The 12,163-nt window shown below is 48.4% G+C and overlaps 5 protein-coding genes across 5 annotated transcripts; 3 read left to right on the top strand and 2 right to left on the bottom strand.

Annotated features, from left to right (window-relative positions):
* Nucleotides 1–206: 206 nt before the first annotated feature.
* Nucleotides 207–2,550, top strand: AO090001000531 (class I SAM-dependent methyltransferase; the record flags this gene model as incomplete). The annotated part of the gene is made up of 7 exons (XM_023234592.1): nucleotides 207–228; nucleotides 1,248–1,405; nucleotides 1,466–1,510; nucleotides 1,568–1,725; nucleotides 1,789–1,814; nucleotides 1,861–1,891; nucleotides 1,959–2,550. 7 exons carry the CDS (start codon nucleotides 207–209, stop codon nucleotides 2,548–2,550), a joined length of 1,032 nt encoding a protein of 343 aa, XP_023089700.1.
* A 521-nt stretch (nucleotides 2,551–3,071) lies between these two features.
* Nucleotides 3,072–3,497, bottom strand: AO090001000532 (uncharacterized protein; the record flags this gene model as incomplete). The annotated part of the gene is made up of 1 exon (XM_001818991.1): nucleotides 3,072–3,497. The coding sequence occupies one exon, from the start codon at nucleotides 3,495–3,497 to the stop codon at nucleotides 3,072–3,074; it is 426 nt and encodes a 141-aa protein (XP_001819043.1).
* Nucleotides 3,498–4,343: 846 nt separating this feature from the next.
* On the top strand, nucleotides 4,344–5,201 carry AO090001000533 (uncharacterized protein; the record flags this gene model as incomplete). The annotated part of the gene is made up of 1 exon (XM_023234593.1): nucleotides 4,344–5,201. One exon carries the CDS (start codon nucleotides 4,344–4,346, stop codon nucleotides 5,199–5,201), a length of 858 nt encoding a protein of 285 aa, XP_023089701.1.
* A 1,469-nt stretch (nucleotides 5,202–6,670) lies between these two features.
* AO090001000534 (uncharacterized protein) lies at nucleotides 6,671–9,968 on the top strand (the record flags this gene model as incomplete). The annotated part of the gene is made up of 9 exons (XM_023234594.1): nucleotides 6,671–6,712; nucleotides 6,766–6,897; nucleotides 7,006–7,544; nucleotides 7,627–7,714; nucleotides 7,799–7,913; nucleotides 7,965–8,022; nucleotides 8,070–8,235; nucleotides 8,281–9,456; nucleotides 9,507–9,968. The coding sequence occupies 9 exons, from the start codon at nucleotides 6,671–6,673 to the stop codon at nucleotides 9,966–9,968; spliced, it is 2,778 nt and encodes a 925-aa protein (XP_023089702.1).
* A 1,232-nt stretch (nucleotides 9,969–11,200) lies between these two features.
* Nucleotides 11,201–12,141, bottom strand: AO090001000535 (uncharacterized protein; the record flags this gene model as incomplete). The annotated part of the gene is made up of 2 exons (XM_023234595.1): nucleotides 11,201–11,238; nucleotides 11,337–12,141. The coding sequence occupies 2 exons, from the start codon at nucleotides 12,139–12,141 to the stop codon at nucleotides 11,201–11,203; spliced, it is 843 nt and encodes a 280-aa protein (XP_023089703.1).
* Nucleotides 12,142–12,163: the final 22 nt, after the last annotated feature.

The raw sequence follows: 12,163 nt of genomic DNA on the forward strand, positions 1-12,163 counted from the left end.
TTGATGATTGATTGTATGCTTATCGGGATGGACGGAGGGCGGTGTTATGCATATTAGTAAGGATATATTATGTATGCATAAATTGCTTATTTATGCAGGCCTGGGATAGTTGAATCAATACTTTGAGTTCTAAAGTTGTGATGTCTGTGGTGATATCTCTAGATGAAAGGACAAATGTATAGACATTTCATATCTAACTTGGCAATATGGCGAGAGTACTAAGAGAAGGTGAGATCTGTTTGACGTCTATCGACGCTTTTCTTGAACAAGATGATGCCTTTGCTACTGACATGACTCTGGATGTAACAGGTATGAAGCTTAGCTTGTATATTGTGTAGTCAATTAAGTATACTTGTAGGTCTCATCAAGCTTCCAACGTAAATCTATCCTGGTTAGTGTCTAGCCTACCATATCGCAAGATAGTCGTTGTATCGAGATGCGTGAGGATCAAGGCTCAAATTCAAGAGTACCACTAACCATATTGAACGACGAGATATGCACTTTACGCAGAATTGCATCGAGGTAGCAGAGGATGCATATACAGAGAATAAGATTTGGACTCCCACAGGTATATCCCAATGACAAACGTAGCGACAGCCGACAGAATCACGATACCAAAGCAAGCCCTACAACAAACCACCAAAAGACACCAAACCATGACCAACAGCCCCACCAATCCAACCCACCAAGCACCAAATCCAGCAAAGACCAGCCCTAAAAAAGAGCAACCGTTAGACCCGAACGCCAATAGTCATAGACCGAATCATCTAGCAATACAGGCTAAAGGGGTGAAAGGGTCTAATTACTCATGTTATACAAGTAAGGGAGAGAACTGATTGGCATTCCAACCCCTACATGCAGCCGTCACGTCAAGGTTAGGATTAGTAGCAGTTAGATACAGGGCTCCACGAACCCTGGTTTGCGGAAGTGACACCAGCGAATAGAGTTTGGCCGATCTTTTTGTTTGTAAAGGGAGAGCAGATCCCGCTTGTCTTGCCTCGGGATTCGAAAGCCGTACTTTTGTTCGGGATCGTATGTTCAGGCTTGAGCCCCGTGGACGGACCATTTCCCCCACCTATACTCAATTGCTTTACGACTGTTCTTTGTATGGTGGGAAATACTTCGGTTTTGTGGTATCTTGATTCAAGCCTACCATGGCGGGCGATATCGAGGTGGTTATACCCATGGATTCCTAAACCGGTGTCTATATTAACCCTATGTTGTCGCTTCGCAGGATCCAAACCTAGCTTCGGATAGCGACTGGGCCTCGGCGGATGAGGGGTCGCTAGATGTAACTACATTGGCATCGAGTGTTCTCAATTACGAGTATGTATATCCTCATTCCAGTCTGCAATCCTCACATAGTCCCCAGATATACACTAACAACGACATACACAGGTACAAGGTAAGACCCGCACAAACCAAGACATCTATGATCGCCGATACGAAAGATAAATGAGCACAGAATGGCCGACGATATCACGCCTACCGCTCAGGCGCATATTTAATGGTATTATGAGTCGCATCCTCATCCTCTAACCAGGCAAGATGGCTTAGAAAGGTTCAGCCAAACGACGAGGAGGAGCAGGACCGCATGGACCTCCTCCATCACATATACACCCTGATTCTCGATGGCGAGCTGCATATGGCGCCGATCAAGTCCCATCCAGAGCGAGTCTTGGATTTGGGAACGGGAACCGGGATTTGGGCGATGGATTTTGCTGAGTACGTATTGTTACTTGAGTTACTTTTGGAGTTGGATTTTGCTCATATGATTCGCGATTATAGTCAGTATAAATCCGCGGAAGTGTTAGGTATGCTACTGTTCGCATATCAAGGATCATTGATTGACCAGCATAGGAAACGATCTCAGTCCCATTCAACCAAGCTGGTAAGGATCACCTCGTCCATGTCAACAAAATAAAGTATCGACCTTTAACTCCGCACTGAACCTGAAGGATCCCCCCAAATCTCCAATTTGAAATCGATGACTACGAAGCAGACTGGGTCTATTCACGGCCCTTCGACTACATCCACGGTCGCGAGCTAGCAGGCGCTGTCAGTAACTTCGACCGACTCTTCCGACAAGCCTTCAACCATCTAAAACCCGGTGGATACCTCGAGATGCAGAGCTTCCGCGTCGAAGTATTCGCCGACGACAACTCCCTCGACCGAGCACCATATACCACGAAAATGTGCTCATTGATCCAAGAAGCCAGTGCCAAGTTCGGAAAACCGATGGCGAATATGGACGAGTGGGCGGATAGAATGATGAAAGAGGGGTTTGATAATGTGACGTGCAAGGTTGTCAAAGTACCCATTAGTCCGTGGCCGGCGGATAAGAAGCAGAAGGAGATTGGGAAGTACTTTCAGGCGCAGCAGATGCAGGGTATTCAGTCTTATGTTCCGGAGTTGTTGCAGAGTATCTTGAAGTGGGGGGCGGACGAGGTTGAGGTTTTGATGGCGGGGGCGAGGAAAGAGTTGTTTGATACCACGATTCATCAGTATGGGAAGTTGTATTTTGTTTATGGCAGGAAGCCAAGTAGTTAGACATGTTGTATATGTTGGATCTGTTGTTAGGGTTCAATGTATTGTGCTTTTAGTCTAATGAAGTCACGATGAGATAATGATGGTCGATCCGAGCTCTTGCTGATATCAGCTAGAGGCGTGACTATTCAAAGCATAACATTTTGGCCTAGATTAGGAAGCCGAAAGGCCTTACCTATGATAGACTAGACATTCATCCCGTATCACAACTTAACTTCCTAGAGAACCTCACATTTAACCGTGCATAAATGTAATACAAGATGACAGCCAGATTCCCATGTAACGATCACCTAAATTTTCAATTTTCCTAAATGCTATACAAGTACTTGTCAATGAGTAGGGATGGTTTGAAGAATGATCATGTAGAGATCAAAAATGGTTGTTATAATACTAAGAATCCACAAGAGTAGCACTGGAATCTTTGAACAAAAGCTATATCTACTAGATTGAATAGACCAGATATAGATTTCTTAGGTATATTAACAAGGTCTAGATCAGCGCTGCGCGGATCGACCCAACATATTCTAGTCAGCACGCTGTAGTCCACACCAATCCCCCGGCCTGGTGGTCGCCTCGCTCTGCGGTGGAAGATTGCCGCATGATTCCACTCCGGGGGTTGGGTTCTCAATCGACCAATAATCCGTAACACCAAAGAAGTCACGCAGAATCAGCTTTTCGATGGGCTTCTGGGATATGGTTCGCGGGATTTCCTCCGTGTCCTTCAATACGCCCAGCAGGGCCGGCAGCATATGTGATGGTGGTAGGGCTTTGATCAATTCGTCTCGTGTTCGAACCGCGTCTCCGAGCAAAGGTGCATAACTTTTGTCGAACCCGTACTGGTCATGAATCATTGGGCCGGGGAAGCGCCGAGATACTTCGAGAAATTTGGCTAGAATGAAGTCATTTGAAAATTGATGATTGTTGTTCACCTCGGGTCCTTTGTTTAACATCTTGTTGTTTCTGTTACTTTACTAGGTGGTTATCTTCAATGGTGGGAGGTCTGGCTTCTGAGCTGGGGAAATCCATCGACAAACACGTGTTTCGTTTAATTAAAAACCCCCAATTGCAATCCATAGCTAAGTAACTTTACTCGTCTTGATCGCCAGACTACCAGGCCGTTTCTAGGGCTTGGGAGTCACTAGGTGTTATGGATCAACTGCCGGACGAGGCACGGTAGCCAATGAACCATGGGACCGTGCCCCGACTACTGGTTAGTTTGCCATCCCGAGAAGGATGTATAAGAAGGACTGGATATACAAGGACACTCGCTTACCGTCATGTATTTAAGTTCTTCACGTTCAGCTAGAATAGTCAGTAAACTAATAAGGTTGAGAAAGACGGCTTTGTACGGGCTGGTTTTTCTTTTGTTTCTTTTTACTTCTGTTTTGGCCTGCCAAATTATATATCTGGATATATTAGTTACAATATTTCTATATAGCGACTGCTTTCCTAACTGTTTCGGAACCTGAAGATCACGGTTGCCTTTTTGATGATTTTTTACTCTTTGTTGGATCTATTTTATTGATGTTGTGTCCCTTGATTATCTATTTATCACGACGTACGCGGGTTCGGCGTCATACGCGGTTCCCCGAGACTCTATCTAGCGATTCGCCTGCTGCGTGCAGTTTAAGCCAAAAGAGGACACCGGTCGCGCAGACGAAAAGTCGGCCTGATATAGGAGGGTGACTTCTGTGATCTGCTGGAAGTTTTATGGTACATATACCCGCATACCCCTGTTGTGCTGTCCCTAAAGGGCCTGAGTCCCTAGTGCCGTGCCATCAAACCAAGACTTCACAATGAGCTGTAACTACGACGTCCAAAAAGAGCAGTGGATGGCCTTACCGCTATCTAATGGAGCTACCTCTCTCGATATTTCACGGAACGTTTCTACGTGGCCCCATCCTGAGCCACTGCCAGCGCCGCCACTACAGTGGTTCATGGATCCGTCAAGTCACGGTGAACTGCTAGAAGCACCAGTTCAGTGGGTTATGGGCCCTTCTGCGCTTGGTCACGCTGTAGACGCATCGGCACCATGGATAATAAATTCCTCAGGCCTCGAGAATCCCACAGGACCCTCGATACCGTTGATTATGGATACATCTGGTCTCAAAGGCTTTCCTGAGCTACCTATACAGGGGCTCCTTGGGCCCCCCATTCTCCAAAGCTCCTCAGAACCTCCCACATCATCAGCCTCATGCATACCCTACGTGCCCACGGGGCCACTCTCTCGCGACGAGCTGATTCTTTCTCGCCCTGCAAGCAGTAGTCGCTATCAGGGCTCACCTCCCCAGCTCCTTCGCGACCATGTTACCCTTTCTGATTCAACTTCTCTCCTACACGCCAAGTGTCCAATCCCCGGATACAGATCCACAGCGCGTCTCGCGACCCCAAGAGACGTTCGTCGGCCCCATCGCCAGCAAGTTAAAAGATTTTTCTGCCACTACGAGAATTGTCCCCAGTCAGTGCCTGATCCACAGAGCCTTAGTAAACGAGGCTTTGCCACTCGAAAGGACCGGGACCGGCATGAAGCCAAGCATAAGCCAGAAATCAGGTGCCAATGGCGAAATCAGTACGGCGAGCAATGCACACGGCTATTTAGCCGTATGGATAACATGAGGGATCATGTTCGAAGGATCCATCGGCGAAAGTTCTAGTGCATTCGCTTTCGCCTTGACATAACTTGTGCATTTTAACGTTCTTTCCCAGTGCGACGGTCTACGCTTCCCATACTACCTAGGTTGGAAAAGATCAGCCGTTGTGCAATCCGGACCACAAGCCCAATACTTCTAGGGTTGTATCGAACGTGGACTAGAGTACTTTGGGTTGGCTTAAGGATACGGCTAGTTTACATCTGGCTCTCACGCCCTGTTGATATCTCAATTATACCGCTTATCAGAAACCGCACGTTAATGATTACACTGTATAGAATTCGAAGGGCTTAGAGGGTTTTCAAGGAACCGTGGTGATAACACAAGCATTTTCTGTGATGCTTTGGCGTATATAGTTCGGAGGGGCTCGTCAGAAGAGCAAGTGTCTGAATACATGAACTTAGACCAAGCCGCTGGAAATTTGGAGTTAGGTACATGTACATGATATAGTAAATATAACTGCGTTGTGTTGCTTAGATATAAGATCAGAGTACGTCTACTCTGATTCCATACATCCCAAGAAAGGTGGATTTACTTAGAATGAATGCTTGCCATACTCCTGTATTGCAGGGAGGGTCATGTACGCGACGTCCAATAACGCTCAAATATGACCTATGTAAGATCGGAAAGACCGGCGTAAGCCTGTTTGCAAGTTCTCAGCCAATGATGTTCTTTGCTGTATGGTTTTCATTGCATGGCAGAACTGCGTATGGCGCCTCATCGGGATCGTTCAATAGCCCTAGTTCGCAAAGCTGTACTCGGGATCCACCATTGTTCAGGCTGGCCTACATGGTGCGTCGTCCTAAGACACCCGTTACGCTTCAGGCTACCAGAGCTTTTTTGCCAAAATCTACTGAACTGTAGTATACATGGGGTCTTAGCATGGTTCAAGCGCAGCTACAGGTCAAGTTGATTGGTCTAGCTTCAACAGACCTGATTATGGATATGTGGAGACAACGTCGCACGCAGCTCCTGGCTGCGGATGGAAGCTCAGTACAAGCATGTGTACGCGACACTCATGTCTGGATAAGTAGGAAGATTGAATATATAGATAACCTCGCCTTCACTTCGACCTACGTACCTCATTTTCAGGAATATACTTAGGGGTATAGCATTCTAAAATACCACAAAGGCCAATGTCGCTCGCAGTTGATCTGCGGGCACCCCTAAGTCCATATAAGAACCGCAATGAGGCATTAGGCTCGCAGTTCCTTGAACATTCTTACCCTCATCAGGAGCACGGTGCCTTCACTTCTACAGTCATATGTCGTGGTAGGAGCTGCAGACCATGTACGACACTCACTCACTGAAACAAACATCTCCCGCAGCCGTCGTCGGCGCAGCGGTTAGAGTTTTTCTCTACTTTCTCTGGAGTTGTTTCTAAGATATTTTCCTCCACCCCTTTCGCAACGTCCCAAACCCTAAGCTGGCTGCTATCGGTTCCTACCTCGAGTTTTACCAGGAAGCTATTAGAGATGGCCAACATCTCTAGGAATACAGAAATGCGGAGAACTTTGGTTTGTGACTGAGCTTTCATTGCACCACGATGGGATGACTAACAACGGTCTAGGTCCAGATTGTCCGTGTGAACGATGGACAAGTTCATATCCAGGACTCATTCACTATCTATACGGCTGATTCTGGTAAGACCAGCAACGGTCCACCCACTGTTGGAGCTGTCGACCACAACCTGCATCGCCTGGTTACCTGAACCCATACTTTTCAAAGCATGTCCTCGCTGGCTTGAAGTCTACTGTTCATGCACATATAATAAAGATGCTTACCCGGTTCGAAGAGCACATGAACTGAGGCTCTCGATTTGGATTGTCTCAGCCTTGACAGCAGGTGTCATCACTTCTCGTTTCTGGTGTCAGAACCAGTGCTATCTCGACATCCAGGACTTCCACTTTATTGTCAGAGATGGCCTCTTGGGCTTGTTCAAAGTCTTCTATTGGGTATTTTCCGTTCTAGCGTGGTTACCCTCCTCAAGAACCTGCGTCGCTGGGTCATTCGCCTCAATTTGGGCCCTGTTGCCGATCTTCTCGTTCTGCGTGATAAAACCGGAGAAAGAGAAGTCGGCAAATTCCCGAAGAGTCAAACTTTCGATATCAAGTCTTCTATTCTCATTGGTACGCTCGGTAACCCTCAGCCCACGCGGGAACCGTCGACCGTGTCCTTAACGAGGGTACAGTCTTCCTGTTCGCCGGTACTGAAACTACGTCTCGTACTCTCGTTATCACCATGTTATACCCCTGTTCAATACCAAATGCTAGAGAGACTGCGCGAAGAGTCAAAAGTCCTAAGCGGCACCAATACCCTCTCACTTAGCTTGAGAACATTCAATACCTGGTACGCTTGCTTCCTTATCCTGTTTTCAATGGAAGACACCAGCTAATTGATTTGTCACCATATACCGGTGTCGTCTACGAAGGTCTGCTCGCCTACGGCTCTATCAGCTGTCTCTCGAGGATTCCTACGCAGAAAACCTGAAATACAAAAGCTATATGATACCTGCAGAAGTATGCAAGAACCGGTCTTCTTGATGAACCTCGGCCATGCTAGCCCTAGTCTTCCAGATCCACATCAGCCAGTCAACCTACTAGGTCTACAACCTCTACCACAACCCCGAGAGATGGATCAAGGCTGCCCAAGATGGTGTCTCCTCAAGAAGTTCGTCAGACACTGCTTGCAGGATAGTAGACAAAATATCGGCTACAAGTAAGCATGGGCACGTTCCCCAATCGATCCAGCTAGTAACAGTTAATTTAGGGCTCTGCGTTGAAGAAATGAGTACATATGACCATAGGGTGGGACGGAAGTTCTTCATGTGATGATTCACGACCACACGGTGACCCTCTTTGGTAAGAATCGCAGTAACCAGATCTACTACCTGGCATGTGGTAACGGCCAGGTTGCCAACCCTGGAGCTTGGAATGTTCCTTTTCCCGTAGTGGACGGGGCCGAGCACATCTCGCCCTATGTGAATATGGCCGACGGAGGGAATACCATCTTCGCCTCTGACGGTGGAAGGATATACAGAGTCACACAAGCAACGCAGACCAGAGCGAAGCTATAGCGAACGGAGGATGTCAAGCTCGCCGCTCCACCGGCCCAGAAAAGTCTCTCGTTCAAGTCCTATACGACCACCCTTCATGTCTCCGATCCGAATAACCTTCCCGTCGCTAATAGCCAGCTGGAAATATCTACTGACTCCCGTACGCCCGGTAATATCAATGGCGTCTACTATGTCCTTGGAGTGGAGCCAGTTAAGATTAAAACGGATGCCACCGGCGTGGCTACAGTGATTCAGGAGACGGAAAATATCAACTGTGCGGTACTCAAAGTCGAGGCTGGTGCAGGGACTACGCAGGCCGTTATTAACCCGAGGATGAAGTCGTTCGAGAAACTTGGGCAACTTGATTCCGCGAGCTCCCTCCGCCACGCCAGCTTTCCTACCAACACCGTAGCCGGTGGCATGCGAGGCTCTCCACAGTTTAGCCCCCTTGTTGAGTCATCAGTAATGGAAACTGATGTGAATGCAGTCGCAGAGGGCATGAAGAGTCTCAAAACCGCGTACTCACATATACAAACACCAGACTTGAGATCCAGGAAGCTGTTCAACCTCAACTGCGATGTCATTCCGACGGACCTAGGGCATGGCCTGGAAACCACAGGCTCCATGATCGCTCTTGGAGATCTTTTCCTTTTGCTGAAATCCGCTACGGACGCCACATCAAACGTAGTATGGAATGCTGCCAATGATGCGTGGCACTTTATCGTCCAGATAGCCGAACAGGTGTACCATGCTGTACTCGACACAGTCGATGCTATCGTGGGCACTATTGAGTGGATTTTCAACTCGGTGAAGACGGCCATTACTAAGATTATCCGGTATGTCGAGTTCCTATTTGAGTGGGACGATATCCGGAGGACCAAGGATGTTATGTACAACATCACGAAGCTGTTCTTTCAGCACCAGATCGATGGAATCAGCGAAGAGAAGAGGGATTTTGAGACCATGATAACCTCTGCTGAGCAATCGCTTGGCGAATTCGCTGGCTTTAGCGACTGGTCGAATCTAGGCGACGCTGCCAAACAGCCAGCCTCGGCCAATGTGAAAAACCCGGCAACGGGGCAGACTCCCGGTTCGCAAATGTTAGGAAATCATTATCGAACACATGCCGGCGATCTTAGGATTGTCCAGTATCCTGTGCCTTCTTCGAGAATTGACAAGGACTCCGTCCAGAGAAGTCTTGACGGCGTGATAGAAGCGCTTGCGCAGAACAGGGGGATAATTCTACCTTTGCGAAGCAACTGGGGGACGTAGCTAAAGAATTCGGCTTGATGGAAATCAAGGCTGCCCTCGAAAAGCTGGCTGTCATCATCGTTGATGGTATTCTCTCCAGCACGCGGGTTGTAGTCGACACTCTACTCGACTTACAAAAGGAGCTTGCTACTGGGGGCTTCGACGCATTGGCTGCAAAACTGCATATCCCGATTATCTCGGATATTCTTAATGAAATTGGAATTGAGGATGTATCCCTTCTGGACTTATTTACCTGGATCAGTGTCACCAGCTTCAACGTGGTGTATAAGATTGTTACCAATACCGCGCCTTTCCTGGACAACGAGGATGTTCAAGCCCTCATTACAGCCAAGAGCTGGGACGAGTTGACCCCGTTGTTCCATACACCATCCTCCATGACAACAGACTTGATCGTCCTGGTCTGCGGGAACCTGGAACCGACCCTGCCCCGGCTAGACACAGCATAATGAACCGTCTAATATTCATGGCGGGACACGGTATAGCTGCCGCGGTAGAGGCCTACGTAGTTGAGATGAACGCGCTCGAGGCCAATTGTCCAACAGGCGACAATCCATTTTCCACCCCTTCAGCCATTTGTGGCATCGTTGCAGCGGCCTGCCAAGCAGCGCTGACTCGTTCGCGCCCCGGTGCCCGCTACAAAATGACTGCATGCGCGACCTCAGCTGGGTGACCACGAAGCTGGTCATCCTGAGCAAAGCCATCTTCAGCAGTATTGGACAAGCATGTCTGGCCTCCAAGGGACTGCCGACAGCCGCCGATGCGCGGGCCATGGGCACTGGGATAAACTCCCTGCTTGTTGCGCCCGGACTAGCGGTGACCATTTACCATTTCATAGAGTTGACAAACAACTATTCAGCAATGACAGACTTGCTGCTTTTGTGGGAGAGGTGTCGAATCTTTCTTCCTATCTAGCTAGGATCTGCTATGGTCTAGCGCTGATCGATGAGGATCCGGAGACTCGTGAGTTCTCTATCGGCGTGATGACCGCTGCGAATCTTACAACGGCCGGGACGCAGTTATTGGAGGCTGGTGCTGATGCATAGGGCACCATTTGCGACTGGGCCAGGGTGGTTCTGAAGCAGCCTCTATTTGTTAAGCTGGTTGTAAGAGTCACTTTCGCAAATTGCCAATGATATGTTTTGTTGGTTCGAACTTTGCTCTTACTCTATCTTAAATACCGTCAGTGCTAGCTGCATGAGGTTGGAAGGAGTCAACAAAATGGCTGGAGCCAAAAACGCCTCTTCGACAGATGGCACTCAGCCACATAGTGGGCAGAGTGTGTATAGAGATTTCTCCCTCACAGAAACACACAGGCTTACCACAACGTCGGTCACGTTATACATCTCTGCCTGCCGTGTTCTTATGCGTTAATAATGCGGCCTAGAGGAGTGTCTCGCAGAATCCTCATTCATTAGATTGACAGTTTGAGTCTGTATGAATGAAACATACATATCATCCAGAATTAGTCGTCTGCATATCGGGCAACGCAGAACGAAGACTAAGAATCAAAAAATAGAGACCCAGAAAGCCCTTTCTTCTTTGAACGCCACTCTCAATCAGTGCACATGGCGCAACCGACCCTAGCGCCTAAAGAGTGCACCTTCGCTTGAGCGCTGGTGGTGTCTCAGTCTCCACCGGATCAGCTGAGCTCGGCGCTAGCACGCTGACATCAATCTTTTTAGTTCCCACCGATGAGGCCCATGTTGTCGTCAAAGCCTGCGGCTCCGTCCAGCCAGGATAGAGGAGGAGGGTCATTGTCCGCCCGACAGATGTATGATTCAGATATCTGCGGACAAGGGATGGGCGCGCCTTACCGCAAAGCAATAGAATCATCACGGTTACCATAGAAAGCAAGATCCAAAATAGAGCAAAAAAAGCTGGAATTCCGAATGGGACTCGGTACTGGATGGTCTTCCTGTATTCTGTCACCGGTACCTCTACTTGCCCCGAAACATTGGCACTGCCTACCGGAATGCCCTGCGGTGAAAGCCATCCTCTGGTACCGACTACAGCGTTGGCAACTATATCCGTCCAGATCAGATTGATAATGGTAGAAGTGGTGTCTGCTTGCGTTGAGTAACCTCTCCATTTCGAATATAAAGCGCTGCTCGTCTCCCCGGTATAGTCGCTAACGCTGTTCGTAATGGAGCTGCTCAGTGAGTACAGATACGCAAACGATGACAGATGGAACGAGGCTCCCGGTAAATTTAACAAGCCATTGACCGGGAGGCTTAGAGTCGTGTCACCAAATCCGGGTAGCCAGAGCGATTCTTTTCGAATGACTGAGATGTCGCTTCTGTTTTGATATTCTTTGGAAACAATACCCCAAAGTGGCTGCGCGACATCTAGCCGGATGGAGGTGTTTTCAACTCCCCAGAGCGGGTTTTCATCCTCAGTTTGATACGTCTTCTCAGTCATATCCACGACGCGAAGGCCACCAAGACTACCGGAACCGTCGTAGCGGAAGCGTACCGTCTTGATCAGAGCCTTGGCAGCCGACGCGCAGGAGTAGATCGGTATCTGCCATGTGCTGTCGGACTCTCGTATCAAATGATTACCTCCGTCTGTCCTTCGTGCCGCGCCATAGACTATTCCACAGACGACGCCCACGTTCGTCATATTGGCGTAGTCGAACATACTG

This window comes from Aspergillus oryzae, chromosome 2, assembly GCF_000184455.2.
Source record: "Aspergillus oryzae RIB40 DNA, chromosome 2".
Taxonomy (NCBI): Eukaryota; Fungi; Ascomycota; class Eurotiomycetes; order Eurotiales; family Aspergillaceae; genus Aspergillus; species Aspergillus oryzae.